At 41.6% G+C, this 22,752-nt stretch overlaps 1 protein-coding gene across 1 annotated transcript in view; it reads right to left on the bottom strand.

The window, feature by feature from the left end:
- Positions 1-1,158: 1,158 nt before the first annotated feature.
- Positions 1,159-22,752, bottom strand: part of APCDD1 (APC down-regulated 1) — a 95,293-nt gene continuing 73,699 nt past the window's right edge. The window contains exons 4-5 of the mRNA XM_029590984.1: positions 6,105-6,426; positions 1,159-3,556 (exon numbers count right to left, since the gene is read on the bottom strand). Coding sequence (XP_029446844.1) covers positions 3,102-3,556; positions 6,105-6,426 — 777 coding nt within the window. The 3' untranslated portion in view covers positions 1,159-3,101. The remainder of the gene's footprint in view (positions 3,557-6,104; positions 6,427-22,752) is intronic.

The raw sequence follows: 22,752 nt of genomic DNA, 5'->3' as shown, positions 1-22,752 counted from the left end.
GGTATATGTAGGCTAACGTCAGATTTAAATCTGACTCCGTCTCCCAACTGCTATCAGGAGTACACTATACCCATTGGTCCTGAGTCCATCTGCTACACACTAGGAAATCACATGTGTTTACAGCTTTTAACTATCTGATGTACGTAATATTAAATATGTTTATTATATAGTACTGACTGGGTGGGAAGTCTGGGTGAATTGGGGGAGGGGAGCTCCAATCTGAAGAACCAGCAGGGTCTTGATGAGCTGCAGAAAGATTGGGTGAACAGGTAGACTAATTGGCATAACTGGTAATTTCGACACATGCTTGCTATAATATGCATCAACTTATGTGCTTAAATCAGAACTTACATGGGCAAGTTCTACCTTACTTTCACCTATAAGACATATGCAATTATATTTTTTAAATGGGTGGGTAAAGTAGATGTGTTGAATGCCTTGATATAAGTGGTTTCAATACATTGCTTGCATTTGCACATAAGCCTACATATGCGCATATGTTGCAGGGTAGAGATATATGCACATTTTATAAAATACACATATCATATGTGCGTGTTATAAAATACTATAGTAAATCTATGCACGGGCACATACAGGCATATATGTTGCCACATGCAGTTGTTGGAAAGTTATTCTCCCTGTTGTGTAGCCACTAGATCTTCTGGTGCAGAGGAGCATTCAGGCACAGGCAGGGCAGTTTGGTACATTATGCGATGGTCCCAAACAGTGACCTCTGCAATCGCGGTGGTTGGATAAGGCCATTTTGGAAGAGGAACAGTGGCTTCTTTTAAAGCCCAGTTTGTTGCCAGCTATAGTGAAGATTGCAGAGGTCAAACAATTTGTAGATGAAAATGTATAATAACTGAATTAAAAAAATACATTTTATTTGGAGACTCAGAAAAAGAAAAGGGAAAAAAATGAGTAATATTTCAATAAAAAATAAATTACTAAAATATTTTAATAAGCAGCTTGGGGGAGAGAGCAAACAAAAAATGTTCTTCATTCCTACTTACTGTTTTGAGTATATGTACCATGTGAGGACTACTGATGTCTCCATATGTATCTAAATGGAGTGATAAAATAGTATAGTCTATGATCTCCAGACCAAACCAAGGCAGATAACAGCTGCTTACCATGATAAAATAAAAATAAACGAGCTAATACACAAGCTCCAGAGGAGTGATCCTTTAATGAGACTTATCTTCACTATAGAAAATATGCAGGATGCTCTCATTAGTGCTGTGAGTTTCCATCCAGCTCACCACTTTATTATATTCCAGCAGATTTTCAACTAAGTTTGAAGTTATGTGCATTAGTAAATGCATGCCAATATATTCTCGCTAAAACTGTAATTATGAATTACTATCAGCACCCCATAAATCAAAGTATCACATATAAATAAAATGTAAATGCATTCTGCTTTGCACTGATGATTCAGAGTTTTTCCAGTTCTAAAACTTTTACCAAGTAGTAGGACTTTTTTTCCCCCTAGTTCTTAATCTATAGATCTATGAACTAACCCTTTTCTCTATGGTAACAAAGGTTTTTCTCCTTGTCTGGGTATAAGGGGAAAGGCTTAGTGAATCAGGCCCACAATGGGAAAAAGACTTTAGCACACTTGGGCTGTTAATCTTTACTGCATTTTAAATTAAGGATTATAATCTGCATATAAAAACTTGGTACATATTGCAAAATATTTTTTAACCTTAAACTGTCCAAAAAAAAAACACAAACCCCCCTACATTTTCTCCTACAATTGGACCCAGTTCTATTCTGCAGGCTGTCAGTCCTATAAAGGTCAATTAATTTAAATACATTGGGGTAATTTTTAAAAGGATTTGTACGCTTAAAATTGGATTTTAGGCGCACAAATGAGCTTTTGAAAATTGCTAAGATATTTGCTATTGAATAGGTTTTACATACGGAGTGCACTTTAAGCACATAAATGGACTTTTGAAAATTGCTACAATACATAACTTTTACGAACATAAATCCTTTTGAAAATTGCTCTCAAAGTGTTGTGTTATAAATGGTTTAAAGCATCTCTTTGTTTGTAAAACCTATTTTGCCCCCGGAACATTTAAGTTTTCAATTTCTGAACAGTGTTGTTGTTGTTGTGGAGAAAGGGGTATGAACTGTGCATCCTTTGTTGAGTTGGTACTTTATAGACAATGTAATTTAGGGAAGGAAAGCTTTTGCACTGGAAAAACCCTTTTATCTCTTGTGCCACTCTTTAGTTTCTAGACATATGCATATTACACACAAACTGTTGTACATAACTTCCTTGTAATGGGAACATTTTTATGAATTGATCATTGTAAACATGTCAGATATATAAGTAATGTTAATGAGAAAGCATGAGTGCTGCTCCGATCCCATCTTATCTTTACAAGTTTGAAAACAAAATGTAAAAATATTTTAAATTACTATACAGTTAGTTTTTTCTTTTTAATTTAGAGATACTTTTCATTCAGTATAAAAAAAAACAAAACAAAAAACTGATGGCATTTTTTTCTTTGGCTTAAAACCTGTAAGGTTGTTTTAGATAAATCCTTGTGTCTTTCATATGTATATACACAACAGTCTTCTAAAGTAAGAAAGATGGCAAAGTCACAGTATTAAACAATACCGTATAAAAAATTCCTGATCATCCAGCACTGATAAGAAACATCTTGGGAGGAGGAGGGGAAGATCACAACAGCAAAATGGCACAGACAAAAAAAAAAATTGAGTTTGATCTTTCTTTAAGCTAAAGTTTGTGCCAACGATTTAACAATACAAAACTGTCTGCAGTCCTAAAGTGCAATTACTGTTGTGCAGTCATGTCAGGCTGGGATCAGACTGGAGGAAGTTCAAAGCAGAAACATCAAACAAGCCTCATTCACTTAAAGAGGGATCGGAAAAGGAGGGGGGATGGGGGACTGGAAGACAGGAGGAGGGAGGAAGAAGAATTACAAAAAGGGCAACAGTTCTCAGGCGTCCAAGTGCATCGAGTAAATAAATGTTCTTTCTTCCAGAGAAAGCGCTCCATCACACGGTATCCCGTTTAAAAAAAAAAAAAAAGTCCCCTAAAGTCATTTCCCTTCCTTGCCCTCCCCCTTTTAGCTGAAAGTCTTCAAATGTGAAACAGTACAGATAAAGGCCGCGAGCAGGCTGAGGGGGGAAAGGCCGGCGTGCCTGGGCGGCGCAGCGCTCCGATACAGGCCTCGCTCGCTTTCCTCCGGCGGCCCCTCGGCTCTCAGGGCAGACGAAGCACACTGAACAAGAGGCATTTGGTAAGAGGTGGCCCTCTTCTCTGGCCTGTCTGGGCTGGATCCATCGCTTGGCCTCTGGCCATTGTAGAGCAGGTATCTTCCCTGGGCGTCCTGCTCCATCTTGAAGAGCTCGTATTCCGTGTGGGGGAGGCGGATTCCCAGCGCCACGCAGCCATTGGTGTGAGTGACGTCCTGCTCCACCCCCACCAGCCATGAGCCTTCTGCCCCACACTCGTTCCCATTGAAAACATTCAGCAGGGAGGCTGTAGCCATGTCCATGGGGGTGACCTTCATGTGATTCACTGATGGAGAGAAAATGTGAAAAAACAAAATTGGCCTTTTTTTTTCCTTCTTCAAAGAAGAGCTAACATCATGCTATTATAGAACAAAAGAGGCAGTGGAAAAATGATATCAGTGAATGCGTCCATCGCCCCAATTATGTAAATGGGTGTGAGAGATTCTTGTTTCATCACGTCACCTCATTTAATACCAATGCCATACAGATTTTTGGGGGCTATGCCTTTTTTCTGAATGAGTTACTGCATGTTTTGTGGACAATAACCATTCCATGCTACAGCTGGACTCATTCTCATGACATTTAAAAAACCCCCAAACAAACAAAAAAGGCAAACCCGAGAATACAGGACAGTACTTTACAGTCATTGTTGCCAGCAATGGGATTTTCATCCTTTATCATTCACATTTTTTAATGACGTACATGATCATTTTTGCGTATACTGACCAACGTGCAGCAAACAGTGTAAAAAACCCCCCCCAAAAAACAGCTAAATTTGTCATCTTATAATATTAGCTGTAATGCTCAACTGATGTGCTGGGAAGCAAATATGTGGCAGAAGACATTATTAGGGAAGCAAGGATTGTTTTACATATAGAAAAAGGAATAAATTTGAGGAAAGGTGAGCAAAAGATGATAGTAGGGACTATTGTGGGGGCAGCACCCACTATCCCTTAATCATTGATGTCATCCCTGTGTTATTTTTAGATTTATATATTCCACTTTTCACACTTTTTTTTTCAGCACTTCAGAGTGGATTACATTCAGGTACTGTAGGTATTTCCCTATCCCCAGAGGACTTACAATCTAAGGCCTGGATTTATCAAAATGCACTAAATATTGCATGCAATAGGAAAAGGGGTGTGTTTTATGGTAATAGGCTCTTTATCGCAAAGTGCGCTTAGTGCGTCGCATAGGTATTACCGCAAATTGCAATAACTTTTTTGCACTTTGCGGTAAGTGCCAGAATTGTTGTAATTCCTACCTACCACCACTGGGTGGGGAGAGAGAGAGAGCGAGTGAGAGATATTTATACCTCTATATGAGGCCCACCTAGCTACTCGAGGTGAGGTTTAGGTAGTAGTGTAGGGGGTTAGGGGCCACTTTGACATCCAAAGTGAGACATACGAACAGAACAGTGCTCTTTTGTGAAGATTTGATGACCTTCGGAGTGAGAAAACTCACCCAAAGATGAGATTTGTGCAATGTTCTCTCAACCTAGCTTGATGTTATCTAGGTAGAGAGTCCATCGCAAAGTGCGATAAAGCCATATTACATGGCTTAATGAAAAAGGTGTAGTTAAAATCCATTCGATATGGCTTCGCAAATTACAAAGCCAGCCCACTTGGCCACAAATCCAGAGTTATGGCGTTTTCGCATGCTTTAAAGGTTTTTTGCATGCAAAAATGCCTTATAGCACTTTGATAAATGACCCCCTAAGTTTGTACCTGAGACAACAGAGGGTAAAGTGATTTGCCCAAGGTCACAAGGAACAACAGCAGGACTTAAACCCTGGTCTCCAGTCCACTGCTCTAACCACTAGGCTACTTAGAATACTAACCCATATTTTATTCTTACTATTTTTAATTGAAGCTAATACTGCGTGAAAACACTGTTTCAGGGTAAATACTTTAGACATTAATGTAGGTCATGTGGCACAGTTAGAAAAGGAGTCATCTGTATAAAACTGACTATAGCCCGAGTCAAAGAAACAGGATACTCATAAGGATTGTAGTTGTGTATTTGATGTTTGTAATCCCTTAAATCTGGTTAAAGGTTGTGTGGCTTTCGGCACAGCCATAGTTTATTCCATGAAATTAGATTATAGTAAAGAAGAATTTTGTCACAAATGGTGGGCAAAAGTGCATTCATATTCCTGCTTTTTCTCTCTCTCACACACACACACACACACCAGTCACTTCCCTGACTAATGTCTCACACTCTCACATACACATCAGTCATCTCCTTGAGCAGTCACTTTCATTGTCTCTCACATGTACACACACACACACACACACACACACACACACACATCAGCTCTCTGACCAGTTTCTCTCAATCACACACAGGCTGGCTGGCTGGCTGCTTCACACTCTCTCTCCCTCACTTCCTCTCCCCCCAAGCACAAATGGTAGCTGCAGCAGCCTCCTCCACCAGCCCCCGCAGACCAAGAAAGAAGAATCCCATTGACCACGGGAGGCTCATGCTGCTGTCTCCTTTCCTGATTACTGGCTGCTTCGATTGCTCGGGGGCTGATGCTGCTGCCGCTGCTACTTTTCCACACGGCACGGCTCTTTCTCCTTCCCGCGCACTTCCTGTTCCAGGTCACGGGGAGGGGGGGGCGTGGGAAGAAGAAAAGGCCAGCCGCGGGTGCCATAGCTTCTTCTAGCACCGCTGCCGTTCCCACTGGGCTTGAACGGGCTGATAGCCCGGCGGCAACGGCAGCAGGGAAGGAAGAGCAGCGGGAGAGACCGGGAGCACGTGACACACCTGCTGGTGCCTGGCGACACACTGGTTGAGAAGTGCTACTATACACTGTCACACAGCACACATACCTTTGAACACAAATTCAGTTCCTCCCATCACCCTGGAGGAGTGCACGCCTCTGCTGTAGCGTCCCTTGGCATAGATAGTGAAGGTGGGGTGCTTGCAGATGGGATCAGAGTAGTGGTAGTAGTGCCCCTCCCAGGTGTTGTTGTTGTCATGGAAGATGAAGTGCCTGGTCAGAAAGAGAACCTCAGGGCGAACTTCACAGCGTTGGCTCACCCACTCTCCATGCAGACCAATGGTAAGATCAGCTTTCGGGGGTAAAATAGGAGGATGGTGCTCGTCTGAACGATAGATGATTCTGCAGGCGATACAGGTATGGTCGTGATTCTAGAAAGTAAAAAAAAACAAAAAAAAAACAAGCTTTCAAGACAGCATCCCAGGGGAAGCAGCAACTTCATATCCTAAATTAAAATGCTTAAATGCCTACTCTTTCACAGCAACATTTCTTCTTATTTTGCCAATAGGAAATGCTTAGTTTGGTTTTACTTTAAGTGTTCCTGGACAGAGTGAAGGATGCATGTATGTGAGACAGCATGTGCATGGGGGGAGTTCATAAAACAGACTTGGGCTTTTATGTTGAAAATTAGCTTCCAAACTGATAAGATTTTTCTCTTTAAAATTATCTTTTAATCACAGTAAAATTCAACTTTTGTGAGGAAGAAGTCAATCCACATCTTAGGAGGGATAAACTGCATGGGTCATTTTCTACATTAGCTTTGCTTTACCAAAAAAAAAAAAAGCACAAATCACTCTGGAGCAGAGAATATGGCTGATAGGTTCCTAGGCTCCCTGTTCCACATTCCCTTCTATTCATCAGATGGGCATCACTTCGGAAAGTGTCCAACTGCTGATCAGAGATAAGACAAATGGAAGAGAAGATGGAAGTAGTGGGGAGAGCCAGGATTCATTTTCTTTCCAGTTTAATTTAAGAGGAGCTGTTTCTTTTCTAAAACAAAAGCCATTTTGGAGCACCACATCAGTCCTTCAACCTTAAAGGCTAGCCTCTTGCTCACAGTCCCATCTGAATTTTGCCATAAGTAACCAGCCCTGCTGCTTGAACAAAATTAAATGCAAGAGTTGATATGTTTGAGAGAATGATATTAATCCATCAGGCACACTCTTCATGAGCATCATCTAAATCTTATATAATGTTTTCTACCAGAAAAAAAAAAAGAATCGTGCAGGAACTATAGGAATCAGCGCAGGCATCTGTCACACAAACCCGGACGAGGAGGGATGTGTGTTTCTCGTCATAGTGGGGAGTTGCCTCATCACCGGATGGTGTGGTTCAGAATTGGAGAAAGAGAACAGCTGTTCATTCAAAAGCCAGGGTCCAAGATAGGGACGATAAGATAGGGGGACGTAGAAAACCAGTGAAAGGAGACAGTGCAAAGGGCAAACACACACTTTTTTTTAGGGAAATAAATAACAGGTGAGAGTGAATAGTGTCCACTGTGGTTTTCTAAAGAAGTGGCCGATAAGGAAAGGGAAAAAGGTTGGTGCTAGTAAACTACAAGAGACTGCGAAAGAGGAAGACAGGCAAAAATATCTGGAGAGGCTAAGAGAAGCTGGGAAAGTAGGAGATGGAAGTAAAAAAATAGCTAATATGGTCAAAGAGGGCAACCACTTTTTATTTTTTTTTAAGATATATTAGTGACAGGAGGAGCAAAAATGGGATTGCAAGCTCAAAAGGTGGCGGGGGAGATGTAGAGGCTGATGAGGAGAAGGCAAAATTGGTTAACAAATATTTCAGTTCAGCGTTCACTGAAGAAGGGCCTGGAACAGGACCACAGATAATTGCCACAAAGTGGAATAGAAGAGAGAGACCTCAATCAATTTTCAGATGACTGTATCACAAGGAGCTAGCAAAACTAAAAAGTATATAAAGCAACAGGACTGCTGGACGCGCCACATCCAAGGGTAACAAGGGAACTTAGCAGAGCTGCCAGAATGTCCCTATTTGACCTTTTTAATGCTTCTTTAGAGTTGAGATTGATTCCAAAGGACTGGAGGCAGGAAGATGTGGTTCCTCTTCACAAAGGTAGAGCCTGAATCTGCAGACCAGTTAGTCTGACCTCAGTTGTGTGTAAATTAATGGAGTCCCTGATAAAGCAGAGTCTAGTGCAGTTTCTGCAATTCGATGGATTACAAGATCTGAGACAGCATGGTTTTTTTTACCAGAGGTAGGTCTTGCCAAACTAATCTAATCAAAGAGATGGTCAGACAGTTAGATCAGGAAGAGCGCTATATGGCGTAGATTTTCAAAGGGCTACGTGCGTAACCCTTTAAACACCCCCCCCCCTGCGCGCGCCGAGCTTATTTTGCATAGGCTCGGCGGTGCGTGCAAGCCCCGGGACACGCGTATGTTCTGGGGCTTTGAAAAAGAGGTGGTCCAGGGGTAGGGCCTGGGAAGTGGTCCGGGGGCGGGACAAAGTCCTCCGGCACAGCGGCTGTGCCAGGGATGGCGCACCGGCAGCAAGTTATACCTGCAAGTACGCCTGCCTCAGGCAGGCGTAACTTAGACAACAAAGGTAGGGGATGGGATTTAGGTAGGGGTGGGGGGAAGCAAAAGGAAAGTTCCCTCCGAGGCTGCTCCGATTTCAGAGCAGCCTTGGAGGGAACGGGGAAAGCCATCGGGCCTCCCCTAGGGCTCGGCCCGCACAAGGTGCACAAGTGTGTACCCCCTTGCGCGCGCCGACCCCGGATTTTATAACATGCGTGCGGCAGCATGTGCATGTTATAAAATCGGGTGTACATTTATGCGTGTCGGGTAGCGCGCACAAATGTACCCCACGCTCCTTTAAAAATCTTCCCCTATGTATGTGTACTTTGAGTCAGCATGACCTTTCATGCAATGCCACATAGACAACTTATAAATAAACTGAGGTATGGGCTCTAAAGTAACCAACTGTGTTAGAAAATAGGTGAGTGGCTTCTGACAAAGGATATTAGTAAATGGAGTTCGCTCTGAAAAATGAAGTGGGAGTACCAATGGTTTGCCACAGGTATTGGTCCTCAGTCTGGTTCTCATCATTTTCGTCAGGATTATTATGGGAAGAGCTGTTGGGAAAGGTTTGCCTTTTTGTAAATAATACCAAACGTTTGCAACAGGATAGATAACCTCAGGGGGGGATTGGCCTATCGGGGGATCGGGCATCCCCCGGTGGGCCGATCGCTCCAGTCACGTGGGTCTGCCGTGTGCGGCCGTGACAGAGCCGCGCTCGGCAGACCACGTGATGTGTCCTGGGCGGCGAATACCCGGGCCGGTCCGACATCGTGACTCCGCCGCTGGATAACCTGGAAGGTATGGGAAACATGAGAAGAGATCTAATAGAGCTGGAGGAATAGTCTTGATTTTGTCAACTAAAATTTAATGCTAAAAAATGCAGGGTTATACATTTGACTTGCAAAATGCAAGGGAGCAGTACAGTAAAGGACTCTAGTTCTTCTGTGTAATAAGTAAGAACAGGATTTAGGGGTGATCATATTTGATAATCTTACATGTGGCCAAACAGGTAGACAAGGCAAGGATAAAAGCCAAAAGTAAAAAAGGAGGTGATATTGCATCTGTATAAGTCTCTGGTGAGACCTCATTTAGAGTACTGTGTACAATTCTGGAGATTACACCTTCAAAAAGGATATGAACTGAATAGAGTCTATCCAGAGGGCAGCTACTAAAACAGTCGATAGTCTTCATTAAAGCATATGGGAACAGAGAGCTGAAGATATATACTCTGGGAAAAAAGGAAGTAAAGGGGAAATAAGATAAAGAAATTTAAATACCTCCAAGGAATAAATGCACAAGAGGTGGGCCTCTTTCAATGGAAGGAAGACTAATACACAGGGGGTCATGGGATGAGGGGGAAAAGGGGTAGACTACAGAGTAATCTAAGAACTGTTTTATTGAAAGGATGGTGGATATATGGGACACTCAATGTACAAAATGAAGCAAGTGAAGGAATATGCAGTAAAACCAAAACAAATCCTTCACCAGCAAAGTGTCAGTTCTTTTGAAACCAAAGGTTAGCTTACAGCAAAAGGACGAAAAGACCTCAGATGTCAAGCATACACAAGATCCAACTCAAAGTATACTCACTATAGTTTGATCATTGGTCAAAAAACTTCCACCTCCTGTAATTACAATATTGAAAAAAAAAGTTGTAATTATTATTATTTTTTTAAGTTTTTGGAATTTTTTTTTTTTATATATAAAAAAACAAGCTTTCAGACCTTGATCCCCAAAGTCAAATTCATATGTTCTTTGAAAAATTTTTTTACAAACAGATGTAATACAAGCACTTATCTTGTTTTTAGTCCAAGATTGTCCCTTTGTGACTTGTTCTTGTTTCCACACATAAGGATAATCTTGGACTACAAAATAGGATAAGTGCCTGCGTTGCATCTGTTTGTAAAATTATTTTTCAACGAACATATGAACTCGACTTTGGGGATCAAGGATTGAAAGCTTGTTTTTTTTTTTAATATATATAAAAAAAAATTTTCAAAAAATTTAACAAAAAAATTGGATATATGGGACAGCCTTCTTGTGGAGGTGGTGGAGACAAGGACCATATCAGAAGGCAAGAAAACTCGTGCAAGCACAGAGGAGCTGTGGGATAGAAAAGGACCATAAAGCTGAGCAGGAGATATGGATGGGCCATATGATTTTTACCTGCTGTCATGGTTTATCTTTCTATGAACGACTGGAGGGAAAGTGTGCAAGAGGCGTGAAAGACGAGAGAAGGAGAGCAGAGGCTATTGAAAAGAGGCACCTTTGAAAGATGGAGAGAGACTATAGTGGAAAGGTCGTGGGTAACAGAAGAGAGGAAAGGAAGTGAGAAAAAAAGAATGAAGAAAAAGAAATGTAAAATGAATTGTACAAGGAAAAAACAATTTAGACAAAAACTGGAGAAATGATTTAAAAAATGTTTGTCACAAAACAACAGATTTTCAATAAAAAGTGCTTTAGAGTATATGTTAATTTGTGAGCGACACAGCTGAAGGAATGTTGGGAAAGATTTATCCTTTTGCCAATACTACCAAAATCTGCAAACAGGGTACACAGCCGGGATCTCGCCTCATGGAAAACATGAAGGGAAATCTAGTGAAGCTCAATGAATGGTCTCATGTCTGGCAGCTAAGATTTAATGTTAAAAAGTGCAGTGTGATGCATTTAAGCTGCAAAAACCCAAGGGAGAGGTACAGTATTGGAGGTGAAATTCTTCTAAGCATGAAAAAAGAGCGAGATATGATAAACTTAAGGTGGTCAACACCTGGATTAAGCAACAACAAAAGCCATAAAAATGCTTGGCTCCACAGTGAGAGCAATTGACAGCGGAAAAAGACAATATTGTCCTTGTATAGGTCCCTGGTGAGAGCTCACTTGAAATACTGTGTACAATTCTGGTGACTGCACCTTCAAAAGGAAACAGGATGGAGTCGGTCCAGAGGGTGGCTACTAAAATGGTAGTGGTCTTCATTCTAAAACATATAGGAATAGATTCAAAGATCTAAACATGAATACCCTAGAGGAAAGGTGAGATGCAAGATATGATAGAGACATTTAAATATCTCCAAGGTTTCCATGCATAGGAGGTGGGCCTCTTTCAACGGAAAGGAGGCTCTAGAATGAGGGGTCATGGCTTGAAGGTGAAAGAGTAGTCTCAGGAGTAATCTTAGGAAATATCCCTTTATAAAAGGTGGTGGTGGATGCATGGAACAGTCTCCCAGTGGAAATGGTGGAGACCAAAATGGTATCTGAATTCAAGAAGCATGGGATAAATAAAGGGGATTTTTGAGGAAGTGATGGGAATTGTAAAGCTAAATTGGTTGGGAGGATGGACCGTGTGGTCTTTTTTTTGCCCTCATATTTCTATGTAATTTATTACATAATTGCCTCAGCATCTATCCCTGAGCTGCCATAGGAAACTGGTGGTGTTTGCTGTAGAGCAGAATTTCACAACACCTTACAACCCCTACCACACACACACACATCTCCTTGTTTGCTAGGGGGGTGTTTGGAGGAAGAGAAGAAATCCTGTCTCACTCTGCAGTGTCTGTACCATGAGTATTTTAAATCACTTGTGTGCTGGAGAGACTGATCTCATGCATTGTAAGACCAGCACAGCCCGTCCACATATTTTGGAAATGCTCACGTTGCCGTCGTTGCAGAATCAGCAGCGTGCTGGACAGAATATGGTTGTGTGCCAAGCATTGCCCACCCCGGCTGTAGAATGCTATGAAAGGTGAAGTGTTCTCAGCTAGTGTCACTTGTAACTGGGAACAATGAGATCAAACAGAATGACTGAATGGTACAGTTTGAGTCATTTTCCATTACTTTAGTCTGTCTTGCATATCTCATGCAGGGTTCAACACTGCATATTAATGTTTCTTTAGAATATGAAAGATACTATTTATTTATTTATTTATTTAACTTTTAATATACCGACATTCATAGGGCATATCATGCCGGTTTACAAAAAACTGAAGCAGGTAGAAAGCATACTACCTGCTTCTAGCAGGTAGAAGATACTAGCTTCAGAAGTTCTGTTGAAATGTTCCTCTAGCACTTATGCACGGACGACATTATGAGTGAGAAAGAAAGAAGGGAAAATACTTCCGTTTTGTTCTCTATGCAAATCTGGTATCAGATTTATCTATATGTAAGCAACATAATGGAAAATCTCTGCAAACCTACAATACATATATAGTAGCTGGATTGCTATAGTAATTTTAGCTATCCAGTTCTTAACGTGCTTTTATTTATTTAAATGTTTTATATACCATCATTCCACGTGAAGTTCACAAGATCATAACGATTTACATAAAAGCAACATACAAGGTAAACTCACATATAAAATAAAGGATTATTAACACATATAAACAATTCCAGAGGGATATTTTCCAAAGCATCTTATTTATCAATTGGGTAATCTGAATGCTAAGGTTGTGTTAAGTTATAGGCATTTTTAAGGAGCCAAGTTCTCAGGTCATGCTGGAAGTTCTTTCTATCCGATGTTATTAGTTCTTCTGCCTTGGAGTTCCAGAGTTTTGGGCCAGCTACAGATGTAATAGCCTGACTCTTGTTTGAGTCAAATGAGTGTCTCTTATTGTAGGGATTTTTAAGAGGCCTTTGTTTTGAGATCTCAGTGGTTGAATGGGGTTGTGTTGCTGGAGTGTCACTTCTAGTAATCTGTTATTGTCAGCATTTAAGCTGTTGAAAATTGTTAATACTTTATAGTGTATTCGTGATTGGATAGGTGGCCAGTGTAGTGCCATTAATAATGGTGAGATACGATCATATTTCTTAATTAGTGTTAAAAGTCTTGCAGCAGCGTTCTGAAGTAGTTGTAGTGGTTTTATGTTACTCGCTAGGGATGTGCATTCGTTTGCAACGAAATAGGAAATAAAGACGATATTTCCTATTCTGTTGCATTTCGGGGGCTGGCAAAACGAAAGAAAACTCACGAAATTTCGTGTGGTTTTCCTATTGTTTTCTTTAGGGGGGGAGAAAGGGCACATTAAAAAAAAACAACAAAAAAAAAACAACACCTTAACCCACCCCAACCCTTCAAATTTAATTAATTACAAAGCCCCACCGTCCCGACTCCCTAAAACTTGCCCGCCCCCCCCCCAAGATGGCGCGAGCCATCCACTGCTCCTACCATGTGACAGGGGCCGACCAATAGCACTGGTAGCCCCTGTTACATGGTAAGGGCAAAGGGCCACCGGCGCCATTTTGATTACTGGCAGCTAACGGCCCGAGAAGGGGGAGATCGCTCCCAGGACCCCCGCTGGACCACCACAGATTTTCGGTAAGTCTTGGGGAGGGGGGGATTATAGTTAAATAATTTGAAGGGTTGGGGGTGGGTTTTTTTGTTTTTTCGGGTTTTTCCCAAAATAGAAAATGAAAAAAAAGTTTTGGGGTTTGGGGAGTGGACCGAAATGGCCCACCCCGGACCCGAAAATGAAACACCAATGAACACAAATGTGTGCACATCCCTATTACTCGCTGGAAGCCCTAGCAGTAATGAATTACAGTAATCAAGGTTAGAAAATATTAAGGTTAGTTTTATCACCGCTTGCTTCAGTCCATATGTTATGAATCCTTCAAATAAAGAGAGGTTAACCAGAGATGAGATTGTAGGTGTTATTTCATGGTGTATTAGCTTTAGTGACTTAGTAGGTATTGGGTCATGTGGATGTAAAGCAGACTTTAGATTAGTTATGATTTTGTTTATTTTCATTTTGGATTCTCTATTGAATGTTGTCCACATACATTTATTTATATTTTGGATTCTCTATTGAATGTTGTCCACATACATTTATTTATATTTTCGTCAATAACTGGTATATTGCTGATAGGGAATTGTTTTTTTTATCAAACTGATTTTCTCAATTAGTGCTGCTGCATATTCACTGCAAGATTTTTTTTTGTGAAGCAATAGTTCCTTGCTGTATTTGAAGTTGGGTCCTTTATGAGATTTTTCACAATTTTGAATAAAAGTTTTGAATTGAACATCACCTCAAGAATTTGATAAGCATAGTACTCTTTTTTTGTGTTTTTAAGTTCTTCATTATACCTTGGGTTAGACTTCTTATGGTTGTGTTTTTCTTTATTGATAGTTTTTGTCTGTATCGGGCAAATACTTTCTGCTATTTCGATCATTATTTTTTCCCAGGAGGCAAATACTGCTTGGCAGTTATTTTGGTTTACGTTGTGGATTTTATTTGCAATTGCTTTCACTAAATCTTCAGAAACAATTTTCTTTCTGTAGTCAAAGGTTAATTTGTTTACCATTGGTTTATGATTTTGTTTTTGGAAAATTATTTCTGCTCTTATTAACTGGTGATCCGACCATGGTATTGCAATGTGTTCAGTGTTGATTTGGCAGATTTTCATGGTGGCAAAAATTAAGTCCAGAGTATGGCCTGCTTTGTGCATTGGTTTTGAGACGTTGTGACCATCCTAGGGTTTCCATAGTATTAAGAAATATTTTGCATGCATTTGTCATAGGTTTTTTGTCGACTTGATGTTGAAATCACCTATTATCAAGGTATTTTCAGGGGATGGGAACACATTTATGAATAGTTCAATTAGTGAAGAGCATTCTTTTTTGTAAAAGGCCTGGGGGGCAATATACTAGTCTTATATTTAGTTGCCTCGATTTTAGTATCGCAACTTCATAACAAGGATCGATTTCTATTTTACTTAAAACTAGTTTTAGTTCTTTCCTACATATTAATAGCCCTCCACCTTTTTTCTTTTTTTTTGTCTTGGTATGTGGTGTAAATCATATTCTGGATGGCAGATTTGGTTTAGTAGTACATTGTCTTTATCAGTCATCCATGTTTCGTGATGCAGAATTAGGATTTATATGTTCCATGGCATCAATTGTTTTGTGTACTTTTCTTACTCTTCCTTTTCTTCTGTTCTGGTTGGTGGTGAGATAGGCATGGAGTACCTCTACTTCTCTGCTTCCCAGCTCCCAGTTTTTCTGATCCTCAGCTCAATGATTTTACATCACGGCAGGGTTTCTCAGCCTATTGTTTTTGGGTTCTCCAACTTCCAGGTCTTCTGCTCAGATTGGTGGCTCAGCACGTCATGACTACCTCTGCTTCCCTTCTTCTCAGCTCAGCTCACCTCACCTAGTATTCTGTTCCCTGGCTTACTTCATTTCACTTCTTGTCTGTCATTCGCTTTTTAGTACTGCCAGAGTAGTCTTTTGTGATGTTCAGTCAATTAGCCAGGTTCCGGTTCATCTCATGGAAACAGTTCTGGAGATGGTCCAGGATAGTTTTAGATATTCCTGCGTTCCTTGTTCACTGCGTTTGGTAGACCGCAGGTCTGAAGAAGTTGTTTGATTTGATGATGAAGTTGCTTGCTTACCGGTGGGAAGCCAGTGAGTAGTCAGTAGAACTAATACAAGCATTGTACTGTTCGGAGGGTCAGAGGTAGTAATGGGCTTCAGTAGTTTTGATGGGCATGACTAGTCAAGTATTGCAGCATGAAACAGGCAGGCAGGAAGGAACCAATTCAGTTATAAGCAAGCTGTCTGCCTGGGGTGCCACAGGATGCAATTGTAAGTTAGGGCTGCAGTGAGCAGACAGATTGAGAGCTGATATGTGGCAAGCAAGCCAGCTGCCAGAGGAGCTGCAGGAAGCGGGCAAGCAGCCATAGGGAGTTGCAGCATGCAGGGGAGCTCAGCGACAGGAAGCTGTTGGTAGAAGGAAGCAGAATGCAGGTTAGAGCTAATGACTGGAAGAGCCGTATGTACTCAGTGGCTGGAGCGTGCGGAGAGCAGGCTAGTCTTCGGGAGGGGAGCTCAGCGGTAGGCCAAGCTGTCGGGCGGTCAAGTTTGCAGGCAAGCGGGAGGACTTCCACCACTCACAAGCCTCCAGTTCCTTGCTCCTCTCTACCTTATTTGCAGCATATACTTGATCTGACGGGTGGGAAGGTCTCCGATCCTTGGCCTTCCTGCTCCCAATTCAAGCAACTCAGGGCAGCTGGGTTTCGGGAGCACACTGCCCCAGGAGCAGGCCTCAAAGCTCACCTCAGCACGGCTCCTGCTGTCCTCGATCATGTCCACTCGTTTCTCATAAGCTCCTAAACTCTGCTGGTTGAGCCAAGGGCAGCGATCCGATGTTTATTTTATCTTTTATTATCAGTGACCTGCTTAAGTTCTCCCAGCTTCTTCCAGTAATTCCCTGCTTTACTTTTCAATTTCATAGTTCAGAAATGTTCATGTCACTCTGCCTCTAGGGTAAATAGTTTGGCAGCACATTTCTGGTGCCTAGATTGTGTGAATGCTTCCAAAGGGGTGGGTGAAATAAAAAAAGGAACAATACTTTCATTACTCAGTTATAATGAGGACAAAACTGAGGCCCAGGGAGATGAGTGGACTTGCCCAAGGTGAAAGTGTGTCAGTCTTTGTACTCTGATCCCAAGCCTTCTCCTGGCTTGTGGTTTAATTCTGTAGCCATTAGAATACCCATCTGGAATTCTAACTGATAAATTGATCTTCCCTGTGTTTTGACAGGTCTTGCCTTCATCCTGGACTGTGCTATGCATAGTGCACCAAACTGCGTCTAGAATATTTCATATTAAGCACTTCATTTACCCATCCAGAGTAAACCATTAGATCTTCCTTGCAGACTACAGCTGGGTACTCTTAAAAGCACACAAAACTCTCTCTCAGCACTCAGTCAGGATTTGCGTTTGCCGATACATCCACAGGCAAGGTTTCAGTACAGCACGTAACTGGAAATGCACGTGTGCACTTTTCAACGGGTATAAAGCCAGTCAATTTTCAAAACACTAAAGGTGCCCACATATTTGAATACCAGCTTGTTTTGCAGATAAGAGGGGCTTCAGGGGCATGTTATGAATTTTATGCATGTAACCAGCACGATGAAGCGTAGAACTCACAATAATTTGAAATGGGTAAAGGCATGCACATGCATTTAACTGTACAACAAACCTACTAGGAGTGGAGGACTGGCCTAGTGGTTAGAGCAGCAGGCTAATAACCAGAGAAGCCAGCGTTTGAATCCTGCTTCTCCCGAAGATGTTCCTTATGACTTCGGGCACGTCACTTTACCCTCCATTAGCTCACTTACAACTTAAAGGTGAATTTTCAAAGCCCAAAATATGCATTAATTAGGGGATGTGCAAATATGTTGGGCTGGATATGCACATAAATGTTGCAGTGTGCACATCTTGGAAGTTTTCAAAAAAGGGCGAGGTGTGGTCTAGGCCAGGCATGGGCATTTCAGGTTGTGAAGCTGAGATGTGTGTATAAATATTTGCATGAGATCTGGCACACACTGAGCCTCCCCTGCCACATAACCTTACTTCTGCTATGGATGACGTGTAAGTTATAAAATAGAGATAAATAGGCAGATTGATGGAGTTTTAAGGGTTGAGGATAATTGGTGGGAGTGAAGGCTATCAAACCGCATGGGTTTGGAGGACCTCTCTCAACTAGGCGAACTGGGGACAAACTGGAAACGGTACCAGCACGCACCCCTTTTAAAATCCCCCGATTTACGTGATAGAAGCGTCATTTGCACACTCCCACTTAAAATGTGGCGCAATTGTGTGTGCAGCCAGGCTAATTTCATAACATGTGAGCGAGTTATATAATAGCTGTGTCCCTGGGTGCGGGCTGAAGCATGCGCGTACATGTGCACCTGCACACCAGTCTGAAAGTTACCGTCTTGGGTGCGGGAAATAACTACAGTACCTGAATTTTAACTCATATTCAGTTTGGACTTGGAAAAGGTGAGTAATTAAATCTAAAAATCACTAATATTTAGAATGTTGAAAGCCTTTTTTTTTTTTTTTTTAATTTTAAGAGGCTTTTTGAATGACCAAGAATTGTGCTTGCATTTTATCGTTTGTTTTAGATTATATTGTTTTTATGTAACGTTATCCACTTAGCATAATTTTATTAATATAAGCCGACTACAAATGTTAAAAATAAATATTCAAAATCCCAAAATAAAAGTGTGTATGCATACTTACATATAATTAAACAACCATGGTGAGAAGTACAGACAGCAGCGTGCCTCTATGCATGAGCATTTTTGAAATGAAATGTACATGCGTAGTTTCCAAGTATGCCTCAATTGTGCCCCCTCTTCCTCCCGACAACACTTCTCTTCTACGCAGCCAGAGGTTCATACATTTTCTGGCAGGTAAAAATCCACTCACCCGAGTTAACTACTTTTACTCGCGTAAAAGCCTTTGAAAACATATCCGACAGTGCACAAACACTTAAAAGGAAGGCAGTAATTTACGAACAAATGTGGTTTATTTCCTGGTTTTGTGACATTGCGCAAGAGGTATCTGAAATAAAAAAAACCAACCCTAAAACAATTTATTGTGTAATTATTTTTTATGTTTTATAGTGCACTGTAGGCTCTTGATTGGCATGCTAATGATAGCAATACCAGCACTAACATTTTTGAAAGCAGCTCGATATCAGCCGAGCTTCTGCTTGGCCATTTGTAATATCCATACTTCAGTCAGTAGTCCACGGTCAACTACTAAATCAATTAGAAAAAAAAATTGGTATAGTTCCACCCAGGGGTGTGGCCTGTGTGGTGATAGATCCTTCCTCTGAACAGGACTTCTGAATAAATACAGCTTTATTATTGTAGCAACCAGGACTGTATTAGAAGCTGTGCATAAGAAGGTTAAATACATATACAAGGGCAAACATCAATAATCGGTACAAATAGTTTGGAGTAACATTCTACATTTAGAATAATCAACCATGGATATTGTATATCTTTTTATTTATTAGTACAAAGGTCTGGTTCACCTTCAAATTTTCAGTAAGCTCACTATAACCCTCGAGTGTATATCACTACACTCAGGCCCGGTGCCACCAAGCGTGCAAACTATGCAATTCCACGGGGTGGCACATCCAGTGGGGCATGATGGGAGCAGGGAGAGCCCTGTCTGCCGCCGGTGGACCTGATTCTCATGGAGTTGGAAGAAGCAGGAGGGCGGAGGTGCCGCTGGTGAAACCAATCCCACAGGCGGTGGAATAAGCAGGAAGCCACAGCAGAAGAGGTAGCCCGTCTAGCAGCTCCTCCTCATGTGCTGTCCCTGACGTATTCAAAACTTTCGGTGCTAGCACTGCCTGTATTCTCATCTCGCGATAGATGAGAATACAGGAAGTGCTAGTGTTGAATTACCATGGGGCCAGCACATGAAGAGGAGCTGCAGAATGGCTCTTCTCCACAAAGAAGGTGGTACAGGCTGGCAGCAGCAGCGGAGGACGAATGACCCATGCACCCTCACTGCCTGGTCTGCATGTGTGTGTGTGTGAATGGGGAGGCTGCCTTTGATGGGTGTGTTGTGTGTGTGAATGGGGAGGCTGCCTGGGATGGGTGGGTGTATGTATGTGTGTGAGAGAATGGGGCTGCAGGTGGATTTCAACCTGCCAACAGCTGAAATGAAGATGAGGGCCTGGGTCTGCTGGTAGATCCCAACCAAAGAAGAGCTGGAACCAGTTGCGTGTTTGTCAGAGAGGGAGCATACATGTGTATAAGCTTGTGTGTGTGGTATATAAGAGGAAAAAGTTTGTGCATCCCACTCCCACTAAACCACGACAATCTCAGGGTGACTCGAAAACAAAAGTTTACAGGTTTGGAGAGAGTGTGAATTTTTAAAATCCTTTTTAGTTTTATTTTTCAGGGGTTATCTGATGTATCTGCTATTTTGAAAAAGTGTCTGGGAAATTAAAAAAAACTTGTACATGAGTAATTATTTGATCTTTTATTCATCAGTTTTTTAAAAATAATATTAGTATGTTTTTAGTATTATGATTATGTATGTATTTTATTTCTTGATTTTATTGTTTGATGTTTGAGGAATGGTAATGATTCTATTTTTTCCATTGTTGCACTTGCAGTTTCCAGTTCAGTTTTTGTCTGTGCGTTTGTATTTCTGCTTTATGGTTGCTCTATTCTGTATTTGGTGAGGGTCTGTTTATGTTCTGCATGTGTGAGTGAGGTGAAACATTCTCCTAACAGGAAGTATATTAGTGTTTTAGGGCTTTCAGAGGGTCAAGCCCACACCCACCACACATCACAATAGGTCTAATACCACATGGGTTCCAAGCGTCTTTTTTGCTGGGATTTCTGGTTGGCGTCACAGCAGTGCATATAAATATAATGTAAGTGATATTTTTACCTCAAAATACTGTACTTTGATATTTTTAATGTAAAATATAAATGTATAACTCTTAACTGTGTGTGTGGAATGGGGCGAGGGATGTTGTGCAAGGCTATAAAGTTTGCCTAGGACACTTAATACCCTTGCACCAGCCATGGGTTCGTGGCGTGTGTGTGTGTGTGTGTGTGAGTGTGTGTGTGGTGGTGTCAGTTTTTAAAGTTTGTATCACTTAAGGGAGCTGGGCTTTTTTTTGGTGGGCCCGAGACAGAAAATGAATGAATGGGGGTGGGGGCACAGTAATTGTTCGCATAGGGCAGCCAAAAAGCTAGCACCGGCCCTGACTACACTAATCACTGGGCCCAGTATTACTCATGCACAAAGAAATACTATTCTACCCCAGCCTGTGCATTGCAATGCTCAATATTCTTTAACCTACAGGAGTTAGCAGGTAAGCGAAGTGCCCTTGACTTTGAGGGTGACAGACAATAATGAAGCACAATACTGGTTCAACCGGGATGAGCCAATGAAGATGCCCCTTCCCAGCCCTAGAGTATGGTGATGGGGCTGAGAATTCAAAAGTTAAATGTGTAAACACAGAACTAGATTTACTTGTAATCCATAGGTTTACAGGTGCACAGTTGCTGTCTTGTTTTATCTCAGCTGCCCAATCTAACTAAGCAGGAGGCTCACTGCCAGGATTTATGCAGAAATTAGCAGATCTCTTTCGGCTGAGACAGAACCAGCCTGTCTCTATTTCTCCCTCTCTCTCTCTTACCAAAATACCCAGGTTCACTTAGAAAATCCTGATCCTCGATACCTTGACTCTTTGAGTCATGTGTTCTGAAGTATAGAGCAGACACATGGTGTTGTGAAACAGCCATGTTATGGTTTTCTCCAGAGTCTCAGCATCAGTCATTGGCATCATATTTTGGTTGGAGTATCAGCATCACTAATCATTTGTTTCCTGCCTTTGTATCCATGACAGGCACAAAGAGCAAGGTAGGAGAGCATTACATGCCCCCCCCCCCCCCTTAAAGTCTTTGTCACCCATAGACAAGAAAGTGGTAGTTAACCATATACCACCGTGTTCATACAACTTACAGCACATTTACAATAAATTGATTCTGAATTATCCAACTATGGCCTAAATAACTTAGCCAACTAATTATATTTCCCTTTCCAATTCCTCACACGTTTGGTCAGTTTCTCTATCCATCCTGACCAGGTTTCCAAGTACTCCCTTGGCTCTTGTGTGGGTGCTATGGCTAAGTCCCATAATAACAGAAACATCAATACTGGCCTTTTTGGCGAGATACTAAATAGGACTCCTCAGTGCTCTGACCTGGGGCTTCATATATTTGAGGACTGGGAAGACTGATTTCTCTTGCTCTTCTTGCACCCTCAGGGCTTTTGGGCAGGTCAACAGGTGGTGTATTCAGAGGGTCCAATGAGGCTGGATAATTCTCTCCTGCTGGACCCCATCTAAAAACTCTTCATGTACATGGCCTTCTTTGCTAGAATGGAAGACAGGAGCTTCAGGATTCAGTTAGGCTATAATTCAGGGTCTGCTGCCTCTGAACTCCCTCTCAGCATTCTCCTCTTCTTCTTTGGAGTCAGACTGTTTGAGTTGAAACATGATTTTTGCTTTTCTGGTTTGACCTTAGAGGTCTGGTAGAAGACACAGTCTCTAATTGGTTCTTGCATAATCCTAATATCTTCCCCTACAGGGATCCAGTGATTACAGTGTCATATCTTGATTGGGCCTTCCATGTTCTCAGGTTTTAACTAATAGATTGGTACTACTGGCATTTGCAAATGGATCACATAGGGCAGGGGTGGCCAACTCTGGGCCTCAAAAGCCACAAACAGGCCAGGTTTTCAGGATAGCCACAATGAATATGCAGGAGACAGATTTGCATACAATGGCCTGTGTGGTACAGGGTTTGAACCATGCAGAAGCGAGA

Source organism: Rhinatrema bivittatum, chromosome 2, assembly GCF_901001135.1.
Source record: "Rhinatrema bivittatum chromosome 2, aRhiBiv1.1, whole genome shotgun sequence".
In the NCBI taxonomy this organism is placed as follows: Eukaryota; Metazoa; Chordata; class Amphibia; order Gymnophiona; family Rhinatrematidae; genus Rhinatrema; species Rhinatrema bivittatum.
The sequence above is the reverse complement of the archived record's forward strand: the minus strand, read 5'-3'. Positions and strand labels throughout refer to the sequence as shown.